The 14,273-nt window shown below is 40.1% G+C and overlaps 1 protein-coding gene across 1 annotated transcript in view; it reads left to right on the forward strand.

Annotated features, from left to right (window-relative positions):
- The first annotated feature begins 11,475 nt into the window (after nt 1-11,475).
- The window catches only part of LOC136664917 (homeobox even-skipped homolog protein 1-like), a 30,621-nt gene continuing 27,823 nt past the window's right edge, over nt 11,476-14,273 (forward strand). Inside the window, exon 1 of the mRNA XM_066642415.1 lies at nt 11,476-11,644. Within this exon, the coding sequence (XP_066498512.1) occupies nt 11,626-11,644 (19 nt within the window). The 5' untranslated portion in view covers nt 11,476-11,625. The remainder of the gene's footprint in view (nt 11,645-14,273) is intronic.

The following is a 14,273-nucleotide window of genomic DNA, read 5'->3' on the forward strand; positions in this document are numbered from 1 at the left end:
TCGATTCCCGCTCCGGGTGACTGTCTGTGAGGAGTGTGGTGTGTTCTCTCTGTGTCTACGTGGGTTTCCTCCGGGTGACTGTCTGTGAGGAGTGTGGTGTGTTCTCCCCGTGTCTGTGTGGGTTTCCTCCTGGTGACTGTCTGTGAGGAGTGTGGTGTGTTCTCCCCGTGTCTGCGTGGGTCTCCTCCAGGTGACTGTCTGTGAGGAGTGTGGTGTGTTCTCCCTGTGTCTGTGTGGGTTTCCTCCGGGTGACTGTCTGTAAGGAGTGTGGTGTGTTCTCCCCGTGTCTGCGTGGGTTTCCTCCGGGTGACTGTCTGTGAGGAGTGTGATGTGTTCTCCCTGTGTCTGCGTGGGTTTCCTCCGGGTGACTGTCTGTGAGGAGTGTGGTGTGTTCTCCCTGTGTCTGTGTGGGTTTCCTCCGGGTGACTGTCTGTAAGGAGTGTGGTGTGTTCTCCCGTGTCTGCGTGGGTTTCCTCCGGGTGACTGTCTGTGAGGAGTGTGATGTGTTCTCCCTGTGTCTGTGTGGGTTTCCTCCGGGTGACTGTCTGTGAGGAGTGTGGTGTGTTCTCCCTGTGTCTGCGTGGGTTTCCTCCGGGTGCTCTGGTTTCCTCCCATGGTCCAAAAAACACACGTTGGTAGGTGAATTGGTGACTCCAAAGTGTCCGTAGGTGTGAGTGTGTGAGTGAATGTGTGTCTGTGTTGCCCTGTGAAGGACTGGCGCCCCCTCCAGGGTGTATTCCCCACCTTGCGCCCAATGATTCCAGGTAGGCTCTAGACCCACCCTGAATTGGATAAGCGCTTACAGATAATGAATGAATGAATGAAAAGTTACAACAGTGCAAAAAAATTGATTTCACTGACTTGCTGACTGATTGACTGGATTGTAGTCCTTAAATAAAAACAAATGTTGAATCTGATGCCTGCAACTGATCTAAACAAATATATATATATATATACTTGGCACTTGGGCATGTTGGCACCATCCAGGATGAGTTCCTGCCCTGTGTTCAGACCGTGGCCCTAAACAGGATAAACAGTTACAGACAATGAATGAATGTGCCAAACCTCTTGAGAGTACTTTTAAACAGTTCTCAAAACAAGATCGCAACAAATTTAAGATTTTTATAATCTACTGTACATAATGTTTAAAAAGATTCCTGGAATCTAGTGAAATAGCGTTATTAGTAGAGCAAGGCAAGACTTTACTGTTTAATATGGGTAATTTTTGAGTTTTCAAATGGTGCAGGTAACGTGTATATGTCTAAAGTGCCATTGATGTGGAGGTATGTTGTAGGATTTAAGAAACGTATGCTGTCACCAAGGTGACATTGTTTCAAGGAAAAGTCCATGGTTATTTCAGCAAGACAATGAGATAATGCCAGGCCTCATTCTGCATGTGCTACAACAGCATGGTTTTCATAGACAGTGTGGATGTGTGTGTGTGTGCTAGATCGGCCTGACCGCAGTCCTATGACACATCCCGAAGAGAAGAATCATAAAAGCTACCACAGCTGATGTTTCATGAAGCAAGAATTGGTGAAAAATACACTTGCAAAACTGTAGGCATTAGTATCATTAGTAACAAAGAAATTAAGAAGTGTAATTAAAAGGAAAGGTGATGAAACACAGTGGTAAACGTGCATCTGTCCCGGTTTATTGTTTTTAGAGTGTGTTGAAGACATCCAATTCTAAATGTGTTCATATTTTAAAAAATACAAGTTGATTAATAAAAAATACTGGAGATGATTCCTTTGTAGCTTTGTTCATTAAATAAAAGCTGGAGAGTACTAACAAATCACTTTCTTTTTTATTTAAATTAACCCCCCAAAATATATGTAAATGTTTGATGAATTTTTATTTCAAAGCTCAATTTTGCGTGTGGTTTGTGGAGTTTTTGTGGTGGTGTAGGGTGTGATGCTTATCCCAAGCTTATACTGGGCTCTCAACTAACAATAAATGACAGCTTAGAAAAATCATACCAGGGCATAAAGGGGCAAACTCTCTTACTGTCTCCTTATCTTTATTGATTTGCTTGTGTTTGAGAGATAAACAGATCGAACAGATGAATATATATGGTGTTTTATTTCTATGTCCATGGGGTGTGAGAAAAAGTGGTGGGAACTGTCTTTTGGGCCGATAAGGCAATCCATTCACACTAGTGGGAAAAATGCATGTGAAGTTTGTCTCTCTGCAGGATCTGAAGTGGTGATTTAAGGCACTACGGAGGACATCCATATGCCGCATGCCAAAGCATGGCTAAACATTTCTCCACATAGACAGCAGCTGTAGCCAATGCAGACAAGCTCCAGGTAGCACCCATAACTCACCCTGACTCCTGCAGAGGTAGCCTTCATCTCTTCTTCACTGTGGGAGGGGATCATTAATGATCCGGCAAGAAGTGATGACACCAAGATCACATTAAGTGCTCTTTGATTCTTCAAAATAATCAAACAGAGTTACAGTAATATTAAGTAATATTTGTCTGAATATACACACACTACAGGAAATTCAATTTCTGGGGAATGAATCATCTCGAGAATTTTTATCAGGCCATACACACTTCAGCGGCACTAATCTGTAGCGGCAGACTTTAACGACGGGCTCAGGTCCAGTTAACAATTACAAATGGCGTATTCTGGGGCATACTGCACCCTTCCTACAGTGTTTGGCATGTCGCCATTGACTTTAGTTTACTGCATCATTTTGTACACAGCATCTCTCCCTTACATTGTGTGGACCAATAGAAATGCTCCAAAATTACTTGGAATAAAATCTTTTTCGTATTGACCTCCACTGAAATTTGAAAAGGATTTTCTGTCTCCTATAAAGTTACTATTTTGAAGATACACCGTTTTTTAGGACAGTGACAATGTGCTCGGCAAGGTGACTTTTTTTATTATCACTTTCATTACTGTTGTGGAGGTTGTCATGGCCTTTAGGTCAGAGAAGTATCCCCAGGACCATCAGGTAAAACGGGGGAGGTGAGAATGAAGGAACTGTACTCTCTCCTCCTTCACTCTTCCTGCCTGGAGTGCCATTGAGACTAACTCCCTACTGCTCCTCGGGGGGCTGTGGCTGACAGGCCGCTGATACAGTTGTGTGTACTCACCTATGGATGGGTTAGAAACAGAGAATGAATTTCCCCAAGAAGATTAATAAAGCAGCACTTCTACTTTTTTATTTTTATTTTTATAAGCGCTGCACATATATGAAAATATTCTGTTAGTTATGTGATGAGCATTTGCCATAATTTTTAACAATAAATAACTTTATTTATTTAGCGTTTATTGGCTTGAATATTATGAAAATGAATGTAAATATGGTTTAAATCCTGCCTTGGGTCTCTGCTGGAGGAGTGTCATGTGTTCTCCCTGTGTCTGCATGGGTTTCCTCTGGGTGCTTTAGTTCCTCCACAGTCCAGAAACACACTGGAAGGTGGATTGGCGGCATAAAGTGCCCCTAGGAGTGTTCTGTGGCTATTTAGATCAAAGTACGTTTTCCAGGTATGTCCTCTACTGACGTCATATCCGGTGACATGACTAGTTCAGAGCTTAATAGGTGCTAATATTTCTGAGAAATCCTAAACCTCCTAAGCACAGTCTTACAACTGTCATACTGCACACCGGCCACACGATGGCGATATTGTATCTCCAACTCCGGGATGAAGACGCGGGTGAAGAAAAGAGAGAAAGACCCGTCAGCATATTTGAGTAGTCTTTTGTCTAGCCGGCCTTGCCTCAGCGTCTGAAAACGGAGTAATCACGATGCACAACACCAAACGTATTTTATGTGAATGCATACAAATGTGAAGAAAAAAAAAGTATTAATTAAATGATAATAGTAAAAGTATTTAAAAAGAGGTTGGGGTTCTAGGTTTTAAAGCGGGGTGTGCAGCCAGTCTTTATCACTGGACATGGATGAATTATTTTACCGTTGTGTATTTCAGTGACTTTTTTACAGCCGCACAACAGACAATTAAGTCAAAGAACACACGCACAGTGTCCCGGGTGGCTATCAGAGCGAGAACAATTCAATAAAGAGACTTCCTGTAAAACCTCCAGTCGGTGTCGTCATTGAGAGCCTTAACCGGGTTTTTTTCCCCCTTTTTTCAGGATCGTAAAATTCCTAGTCGTGTTCAAATCCGAGCTTCACAGAGACCCCCGAAGTGACCTTGTTATTCCCGTGAAGGACGAACGCCCGAGAAATCGCCTCGTTGGCAAACTGCAGCTTCTTATCGCGGAATCCTGGCCACTTCAAAACACATTCCTCCGCTCCAGTCTAAAGAGAATTCAGAATCCCGTCACTTCTTTACCACAAAAGAGACTTGTAATGGCGGCGTTTCGCCAGACGGTGGCAGAAGATACATCAACCACGCACTATCCGTCGAGTCAGATTTGTGTTGACATTTTTTACTCTACTGTAGCCGTGTTTAATGAATGTAGGTATTTGCCTCATGAACATTAACATCCTACACGTTATAACCATTACCGTACAATGTACAAATTAGTTTATTTGCCCAAAATGTGATGTTTTCCAGCCTACTTACAAACCTCCTCCACAAACTTGTCAGAAAAATCAGAGCTGTAAGAACCATGAAAATACTCCGCCGTGCTGAGTTGTGGCTGTCCAGGCCGGATGTTCAATATTTAATATGTAAGTTAAGGGAAGCTCAATAACAATAATGAATGATTTCTAGTGATGGCACTAACACAATTCACAAGTATGTCCAGTCTGAACTGGGAGTATACACGGTCAACTCTTTGAAGTCACAGATCAAACATCTGTTAAAATTCAAATATTTCTAACCTGTTGTGAAAGCTTTCATGTTGATTACACTTCTACAATGAAGGGTTAAACATAGTCTGAGCAAATTTGAAGGCTTCTGCTGTACAGTGCATTATAGTGGTTCCTGAATAGTTCAGACATAAGTCCAGAAGTGTTGCTATGTTTATAAAATAACAGCTAACACTGCTAGGGTTTAGAGAATGTGGGATATCTGTTTTCATTTGTTCTAAAAAGATGTTAAACCGATGTTGCAGCATCAAACTGGTGTCTTTCTGCAGTTCTTCCAAAGCAATGGTACAGAGGAACCTTACGAAAAGAAAAACATAGTCTATATAAATATTCAGTTTAGAGATTTCAGACAAACTGGTAATTACAGTATTGTTTGGTAAGAAAATAGAAGATCACATGCTTTCTGATCAAACCCATTGCAGCCCATACCTCCACCAGTGGTTTACTGAATGTATAGTGTCCAAATGATTTGAAATGTCTTTTTCCTCACGTTTTTATAAAATACTTTGTTCCAAAGCCCAGTCTAGAAATAGACACGAATAATGTTAAATTCTTCCAAATTATTTTGCAGATTAACAATGAATTGACATTTATTAAGTTCAGGCAGGGAAGCCTACATAAGACTTACTGCTTTATGAAGAGGTTACCTGGTCCTCTTTCTAAATATTGGGAATAATGCTCTTAGCACAGTTCAAATTTGGGCAAAACAACAAAGGGGTCGGTTCCAACACTAAAGGGCCGCATTAATCTGCAACATCTGTCAGTGTTCTAAGGATTTTAAAAAGCTTGGATATGCAACGAAACCAAAGAAATGTGGTCAGAGCTAAATCAGAGTGATATCTTAAACTTTTACTGTTGAAAAAAAGTGATAATACATGCACCACATATCTTCCCTTGTTTTTCTTTTGCACCGTTCCATCTTAAAGTTGCAGTTTTAAAGGAACTGACTGGCTTCAGCATGCCTCTGCTGTGCTTGTTGCTATTGTACAATCACTTCTTAGCAGTTACATGAATAAAATGGCCTTATAGCTGAGTCTGACTTCTTACACTTAAGTTTTGAAAGCAATAATTTTAACGGTGGTTGCCGTTCTTCAACATAAACCTATTGTTTAAATCTAATCTTGCAAACTATGGACATCTTTGAACTTTAATGTTTCATTAAATCAGCACAGGATGTTTTCAGTGATATGATAAAGACCATATTAGATATGTCCAACGATCGCATACATGAGGAAAGACTACCTTTACTAACTTTAATCTAGCAAAGCAAATGTTCATTTAATTGAATATAGGCCATGTATTTTAAGCTCTAAAATGTTCATAGAGCAAACCCAGAGAATCTGACTACCCCTGTTAATTCGTGAAGTGGTGCAATATTTTGATTTATACGAGCAAAATAATATTTCCCCCAAGACATAATATGCCAAACATCTTTGCTCCTTTGGATTTGACAAACCCTCAGGTACATAATGTCATTTTAATACAACTAGTCATAACTGCCACAAAATATGCATTACTTCATATTTCTACAGACTTTTATACAATAAAATATAAAAAATAACTCCTTAAAACTCCTTTAAAACATATGTATAATCATCAAAAGCAAATTGGCTTGGGAACGTGGACATAGTGACGTATTAGTTGAAAGCTCCCTATAGGAACTCAAACATATGTATAACGTTATAAGAATAATAATACATTGGATATTAATTAATAGCTTGTGCTATGCCGATAAGTCAACCATATTGTATTCACATAAAATATGCTTTGTGCAAATCTGTGGAACTAATTTTGGGCTATAAAAGGAACTAATATACATACTATAATCCCATGTGGTCCTGTGATTATTAACATAAGCTGCTCATAAAGTGTTTGTTATTAAATGCATTATTAAATAAAGTAATTATTCAGAGTATGGACCAAAGTTCTTCAGGTTTGAACACAAACAGAACTCTGCAATGTTTGAGAACGCTCGTTAAATGTCCAACCTTGTCCAATGTGGGCGAATAGATTGGTTCAAATGTCAAACATTAAACAGTGAGCACATGAATAAAAACGAAAGGATGGTCAAAGCATAAAAATAGCATTTATGCCTTGTACATTATAGAGGAGTGAACAGGATCAGACTGGAGCATGTGTAATCCAGATAAAACATCTAAGGTAAACACAGTTCTCAGTATACATGCGTCAGCAATGTCTATTGTAGTATACTCGCATAAAAAGTTCAATCTTTTAATGCTCTTGCAACTTGTAAAGTTCAAGTTCAGTGACAAGTTCGTCTAGATTATATTTGCCCATTTTAAAAACACAACTTTCCTTTAATCTTTGTCAACGAGCGACGACATTTCTAATGGTGTTATTGGTACTTTTCAAGAAATCCTCCTGCGTATCACACACACGTTCCTTGATCTTAATCATATCCCAGTAAACATTTAGCCGTTGATTCAACGTTGAAATAACGTAATGACTACCGTCTAATCAACGTTCTTTTAAGGTTGAAAATGAAAGTTGAAAAGACGTCCAAACACAGACATCGAAAAGACGACTATTAGACGTATCTTGGACGTCCATTGACGTTATTAATCCGTCCCGATATAAATTACTTGTATAAAACGCGTTTTGGACGTCCACTGACGTTATCGATTGGTCACCACTTAACTAACTTATTAAGATGGATTTTGGACGTCCATTGACGTTTAAAATATGTCCTTGACGGACAGACTACTTTTAGACCTATTTTGAACGTCCAGGGACGTTCCTTGTTTACTGGGATACACGTTCACGTTTGATTTTTCAAAAACCGCATTTATTATCACTAATTATTAAAGAATATAGACTGGAATTACCAGCGCAGCCGCAGTTACTCCACAAACATCAAACATTAGAAGCACGCTGGCGCTGAACGAAGAGCAAATGGAAATATAATACTGTATTAAGGTTTGAGGTGACAATGTTAATACTCACTTACAGTAGTTCAAAAGGATTTGTGTTGTTGTAGTACGCCAATTAATTACAGGTCTAATTGGATTTCTATTTATATTTTTAGTTCGTTATTGTTCATTTTATTATAACAACAGAAATAATGATAAAACATGACCACGGACTCTAAGACTGAACCAACAAAACTTTAAAAACGTACCTCAAATTTAAAACGTTTCATTTATAAACGCGATACCAGAATTGTGTACGATACCAGGGTGTTATTATAATGAACGTGTCCAAGGCGAAGTGCATGATCAGAGATCAATGCTTTATGTCTTAATGGTTTTGTCTCTGGTCAGTCGTTTGTGGCCGTGTCTTGAGGTTAGCTCCCATCATTGTCATAAACTTTTTTTTTTTTTTGTAAACAACAAGAAATGCTGCAGGGCTGGCTAGGCCCTGTGTTTTACCGCAGCAGATTTGTGGAGGGCAGTAAATGTGCGCATTAAAGCGCATCCAGCACACCACATCTGGACCGCACAGCGCCAGTGGGTTGGACCGGCTGCTGCCAAACGTAAACAGCTCTCATTGAAGCCCGTGCAGATGTTTCTGGAGTGTGTACAGCGTTCCTGCTTTAAGACCACAAAGACAATAAGGCACTTATTGTTGCAGAAACGGCTAAACGGTTTTCGTTTTCTTCATCAAAGAATACAAACGCTAACATTTTCCTTAGAGTAATAACGTTGTCATTTTCTCACGTGAAAGGTGCGTATGTGTGTATATTCTGACATTAAACAAAGGTAGACTGAGCCATGTAATTCAGCGCTTTCTGTATGTAGTAAATAAGACTACACACCAGCTTAAAAGGCCATTTTGGGTCCCATGATCATCAACGATTTCGCCGCGTAAACGATTTTAGCGGCCAGGGGAATAAAGGAACAAATAAGGGTCATCATGTCGCAGAACCCCAATTCATTCCAAAAACAACTCCTCTTTATAAGGTCAACATAATTGTAGCGCCCTGTAAAATTTCACACATGAGCTGCGTGCTGCATGCCAATACATTCGGTTCTTTTATTGCGTTGCCCTAAAGTTATGTAGATGGTGTTTGAAACGGACTGGCATTGAGTTGCAACGGGAGAAGATCCATCACGTGACGTCACCGCTCACGGGTGGCCTCGAGCTCATTAGCTGGATCTCAGATTTGTTATTGTTGTTCTTGTTTGTCAACAAGAGTCACCGTCCCTGCAGTTATTCGGTCCTCTGTACGAGGCAGTCTGTAAACACCCTGATCACGTTTAGTTCACTTCTTTATCTCATACCTGCCAAGGGTCCCAACCACAAGAATTAAACCAGACTTCAGAGCCTCGCTCAGCTTTGATACGTGTCATATTACAGTGGCTATAAAAGAGAGACTAAGCAATGAACAAGAGTTTACTGAGCGCTGATAGCACAGGATCAATAGAGTATACAGTCCATATACGACGCACATTAACAAACAGGGCCAAAGGAAAACGCAATGCGCAATTCTTTAAAAAATAAAGGGTAATCTTTTAATGTCTTTACATTTGTGTATAATTTAGCACTATATATGTTTTTACGAATTTCTCCTGGGACGTGCACCCCAAATAATAAAATATATCGGTGACTATCTTTAAACAGTTGACACGACACATTCATGTTGTAGATAATTGTGTGTTACATTTCTACCATTTTCATTAATTCGCTAATTGTTGTCTTTTTTAAATCTAAGAAAACAAACGTGAGCTCATTTATATACGAATTTCTTCCGTTGACGTCTTTACCATACTGCAACTTTCAAAACAATGCGCAATCTAACGATTCAAATTCACTTACTACGAAAACACCAAATCATCTTATATTTTAGGAAAGACAGCATTTCATTAAACTGAAAGGCAGGCGATTGTGAGGCAATATATTTAAAATGCTCTTAACCCTAATTGACTCAACGGACATCAAGCTGCATTAATGCAGAAGGAATATATAGAGACGCTTGTAAATAGCTCTCTGTTGACATCATTTCAGGGGAGGAAAAATTAGACACATACCCTTAATGGAGAAGTTAGCGTTTACATCACCGGTATAAAAGCTCCACAACACTTTCTGCAAAGCTGTGTGTTTGGGCACATGATTTAACGGAATATAAAAGTGACATACATTATACGCGCATGGATTTACATTAAATATAATAATATTTTCATCAATGAGATCCAAATTGTACGTCCTAATGTTAATTCCACAGCTTTTTAAGCAGTTTTTTTCAAGTCCGTAGAATTGGGGTAAGTTCGCATTATTGAAAAAGCGTACTTCAAATTTAATTGGTTAAAATGTGCATATGGTACAAAGTATATTAATAATCTCCTCTACACAGTGGACACTCTTCTGGCATTAACTACATTAAAATGACTGATATACACCTCCGAAAATTCCGTCACGGCATTTGGTGTTCACTATTGTTCATTTCAAATCATATGAAGACGTCGTTTTGATGTTTTTATTTAAATTCCTAAAAATGTAATATTTATGGGTAAATATCTGACTAACGTCCTTAAAAATCTTAACTCTTATGTTTTCTTTGACTTTCTATGCATTACGCATTACATGTCACCACCGTGTCAGCACTGGTTTAATGCCGTATTCTCTGCATTAAAATGTTCTAAATTTTATATCAATTTTAGCCGTTTCGGCTGCCTGTAAACTACAACACATTTCTCTGCTCTCTCTCTTCTTTCAGAAAACAGGACATTTCCCTTTCACAGTGGAATCCAGCTCAATAGGCGTGGACATATGCATGTAGCCCTTAGGTTACATTGGGCTAAAGGTGCTTTACAAAAGCTACAAAAAATGTTAGGTGGAATTTAAACACTCAGAACTCTCAGCATTACCATCAACATGGCTTAGTCATAATCTCGTAACTGTCAAAGCAGCGCATTATTTCTCGCTTTATCAGTTTTGGTCGTGGACAAACATTTCCCCACGCGTCGTTGGGGGGCCTTGTGAAGTCATTTCTCCTCTTCCTGCATCTTTGGATAGAGGTGGTCAGTGGGCCCGGGAAGCAGACAGGGGCCAGACTACTTACTGTTTACAAGATGTCTCAAGTTCAACTGCAAAGTCCGCTGCGGAACAAAAGACCGTCCGAGACGCAGACAGGGCTGGGTTGTGGGTGGGTGGGTGTTTGGGGGGGGGGGGGGGGGTCGTTAGGTGGGGGAGGGGAACTGGACGTGAACTTGAGAGACTTGTCCAACATTCCAAAAAGTGAACAGTGGTCATACGACTGCCAACAGCTGGAAAGATTTGTCTGCCAGAAAGTGACCAGTGAAAAGGCATCAATCATTCCTCTCAAACAGATATATTTTAATGAATATACGACCTGTGCCCTTTAAACATTACCCGTGTGAACGTAATTCTTTTATTATTATCGATTTATTTTATGTTCCTCCATGTGAGCATTAAACATATTCATTAAAACTCTAAGAGCGGGACTACGACGCTCGACTCACCTTCACCTGCTTCAGCTCAGATTAATCACAAGGATATGCATAGGTCTAAGGGTTCTTTCCACGTGGCTGTGGTTAAACAATTAGCTAAATTAACTCAGGTCTGAGGGGTCGCTTTCTCCAAAATAATGTAAATAAATAAACAGAATGTGTATTCTTCTAAAAGCTATAGCAAAATTCTTAACGATTTGACGTAAAAGCATATGTCGCCGCCAAAAATGTGAATTACAAACAATAACACGCTAAATAAAATCGCTCTTGGTTTAATGGTTTAATTTACCGCCGCATTTTTAATAGACCTTTGACTTAGGCGACCATTGCGAATGCCTGTTTAAATCAATGCTTCAGTACTGGTTTCTCGAAAAAGACTGCAGGAACACCCTTGGACGTGTGGATGTTGAAGTCACGTTGTAGTAAGTCAATCATTAGCTTAAGGAAGACCTCCAATGTCAACAAAAGGTTTCACTCTTTCCTTGTGCCACCAATTTCACTGTAGACCAGAGCATGTGCGAAATTTCAGCATGTAGCATAAACAAATAGGGGGAAATTTGGCTTTTCAGCAAAGACAGTGTAGTCGATAGTTTGTGACTTAGCTGTGGCTGGTGTGAACATAGTGAAAAGGGAGAGGAACCACAGTTAAATCTCAGAGTAAACACCAAGCAGGCGCACCGTTTGTTAGAATGCTTTTGTCAAGTTCAATGTTAACTAGAAGTGGAAGGAAGGGCCCGAGCACTTTATTGCCCATTCTGTTGTCTGTGTGAGAGAGAAATCACGTCTACATTCGTGGCATTGTGTTGTGAAAACCCCGAGAGTTGCTAGGCCCGATTATGTTGGGAAAAGGAGAAATCTGAGTCTGATATCAACCATAGAGGCCACTGGTGTTTTAAAAAACAAATGGCGTTTTTCATTATCGGTTTTGTTGTGGTTATTATTGATGTTGGGCATTTTCATGTGCCTTGACCCACACGTAGGGTTTAGGCTCAAGCTAACTTAGGTCAACATTTCTGCTTTAATTTAACCACTAGCAACACCAGAAACATCACTAGCGTTTGTTTGTTTGTTTGTTTTTCAATTGTTTTTAAACATCTCAAACCAGGGCACTGTCTGTGCAAAATAACGTTAATTTTATTGAAAGTAAAGCAACAGACATGGAGTTAAAAACACAATATATATGGCGAGGAGTTTGAAATACAACAAATATATATTTTAAATGGGTTCTTCAAAGGTTCTTGACTGATGACGGCTGCTGGTTTGTTCTATAACATGAAAATAATATTCCTCTATTATTGGTCACTAAATGTACAAACAGTGTAAACTAAAGCGCTTCTAAAGTCCGGTTACGTTCCTTAAAGGTGCATTACGTTCCCTTCTCCAAAAGGAGATGTGAATATTTGTAAACGTTCATTATTTAACTGTGGAAAATAAAACAAAACATAATCTATAAAGTCCTGGAGATGAAAGTGGGCGTGTGTAACCAACTCTATTATAAAATCTAAAATAATAATAAAGCAAGGTACCATTATGTTCGCTAATTAAATGTTCACCACAGTGACCGCAAACGGCGAACTTTTAAAAGAATGACATTCAAACTACATTTTTTATGTTTTTATTGTTCTTATATATTCCTCCCGCCTTTAGAGAGTCACGATAATATTACAATTGTGGGTAACATAGCCTCATATGTCACTGGCTCGCAGCACAGCACGAGCAGGCCCGCGGTCCACGTTCCATCCCTCACATTTAACAACTTACAAATAGGTTAAACGTTGTTGTGTGTAATCAGTGAATAATACGTTTTTCAATGCAATAATTCCGTGTAAGAGTCAACTGCGCGGGGAGAGGTGAAGAAAGCGGCAGAGACAGGAGCAGATGTGAGAAGCAGCGCTGGGTGTAATCAGAGCAAAGCTACAGGCGCGTGAATTACCCGGATCAGAGCGAGGGAGGCGATGATGAGTAATGATGGACCTTTTACATCCCCACTAATCCACAGCGGCATAAAGCGTAGAGTTGCAAAGGGAGCGCGCCTCGACTCTGCTAACTGTCACCCGGTTCCACTGCTCCAGCTCGGACAGGAGCGTAAATTACGCCTGCGGGAGATTATAAAGTAGATCAGGGTGCGTAAATCTGTTTACCTGAATGAGATACGCGAAAGGGAGATATTTATGTCTCCCGGCTCAAGGTTTAAGGCACCATAAAGTGGCAGGAAGTAGAGGGTGCTTTTAAAACGCAAGGCCCATGGTGCAGCCACAAACAGAATGAACAGGATTTCATTTTGGCCGAAGAGGAATGACGGATAATTGCATCGCAACAAGAACGGACGTCAGAGTTCGAGCGCGCGCGTTACTCGATGTTGCCGTATTAGAGCAATGCTTAGAAATTCATGGGCTACGGAAAGAGGAAAGTGGTTGCTTATCTGAAGAGCACGTGACATTCAAGGTCAAGGTTAAGGGCTGATTTAGTGGGTCTGTCTACAAGTCGCGCGGTCCTTACCCCCCACCCCACAAACACACACACACACACACCACCCCACCCCCGTCCCTGTCTGGTAGGGATGAGGAACACTGCAGATCCTCCATGCATTTCGAGCACAGCTGCTCATCCTTTTTATTTACGCATTGAAAATGAGTACGGGCATTTTACACAGTTTCCACCGAGATTAGAAAAACGCTGCGTCTAAAAAGGCTGAGAGTGTTATTTAACGATACAAGTATAAAAGAGGAGGCTTGTAAAGATTGTCAGCAGGAAAACTGCAAAAACGAATACAAAGCACAATGTAAGCAACAGTACGGAAGCTCATTTGTTTCAGCTTGAAGGATTGTACAAGCGCCAACAACATTCGAATCTGATTGAGAGGGACATGCACAGAAGCGCTACATTTGCAGGACAACACGGGGGTAACCCAGTAAACAAGGAACGTCCCTGGACGTTCAAAATAGGTCTAAAAGTAGTCTGTCCGTCAAGGACATATTTTAAACGTCAATGGACGTCCAAAATCCATCTTAATAAGTTAGTTATCAAGTGGTGACCAATCGATAACGTCAG

Source organism: Hoplias malabaricus, chromosome 13 (assembly GCF_029633855.1).
Source record: "Hoplias malabaricus isolate fHopMal1 chromosome 13, fHopMal1.hap1, whole genome shotgun sequence".
NCBI classification, from domain to species: Eukaryota; Metazoa; Chordata; class Actinopteri; order Characiformes; family Erythrinidae; genus Hoplias; species Hoplias malabaricus.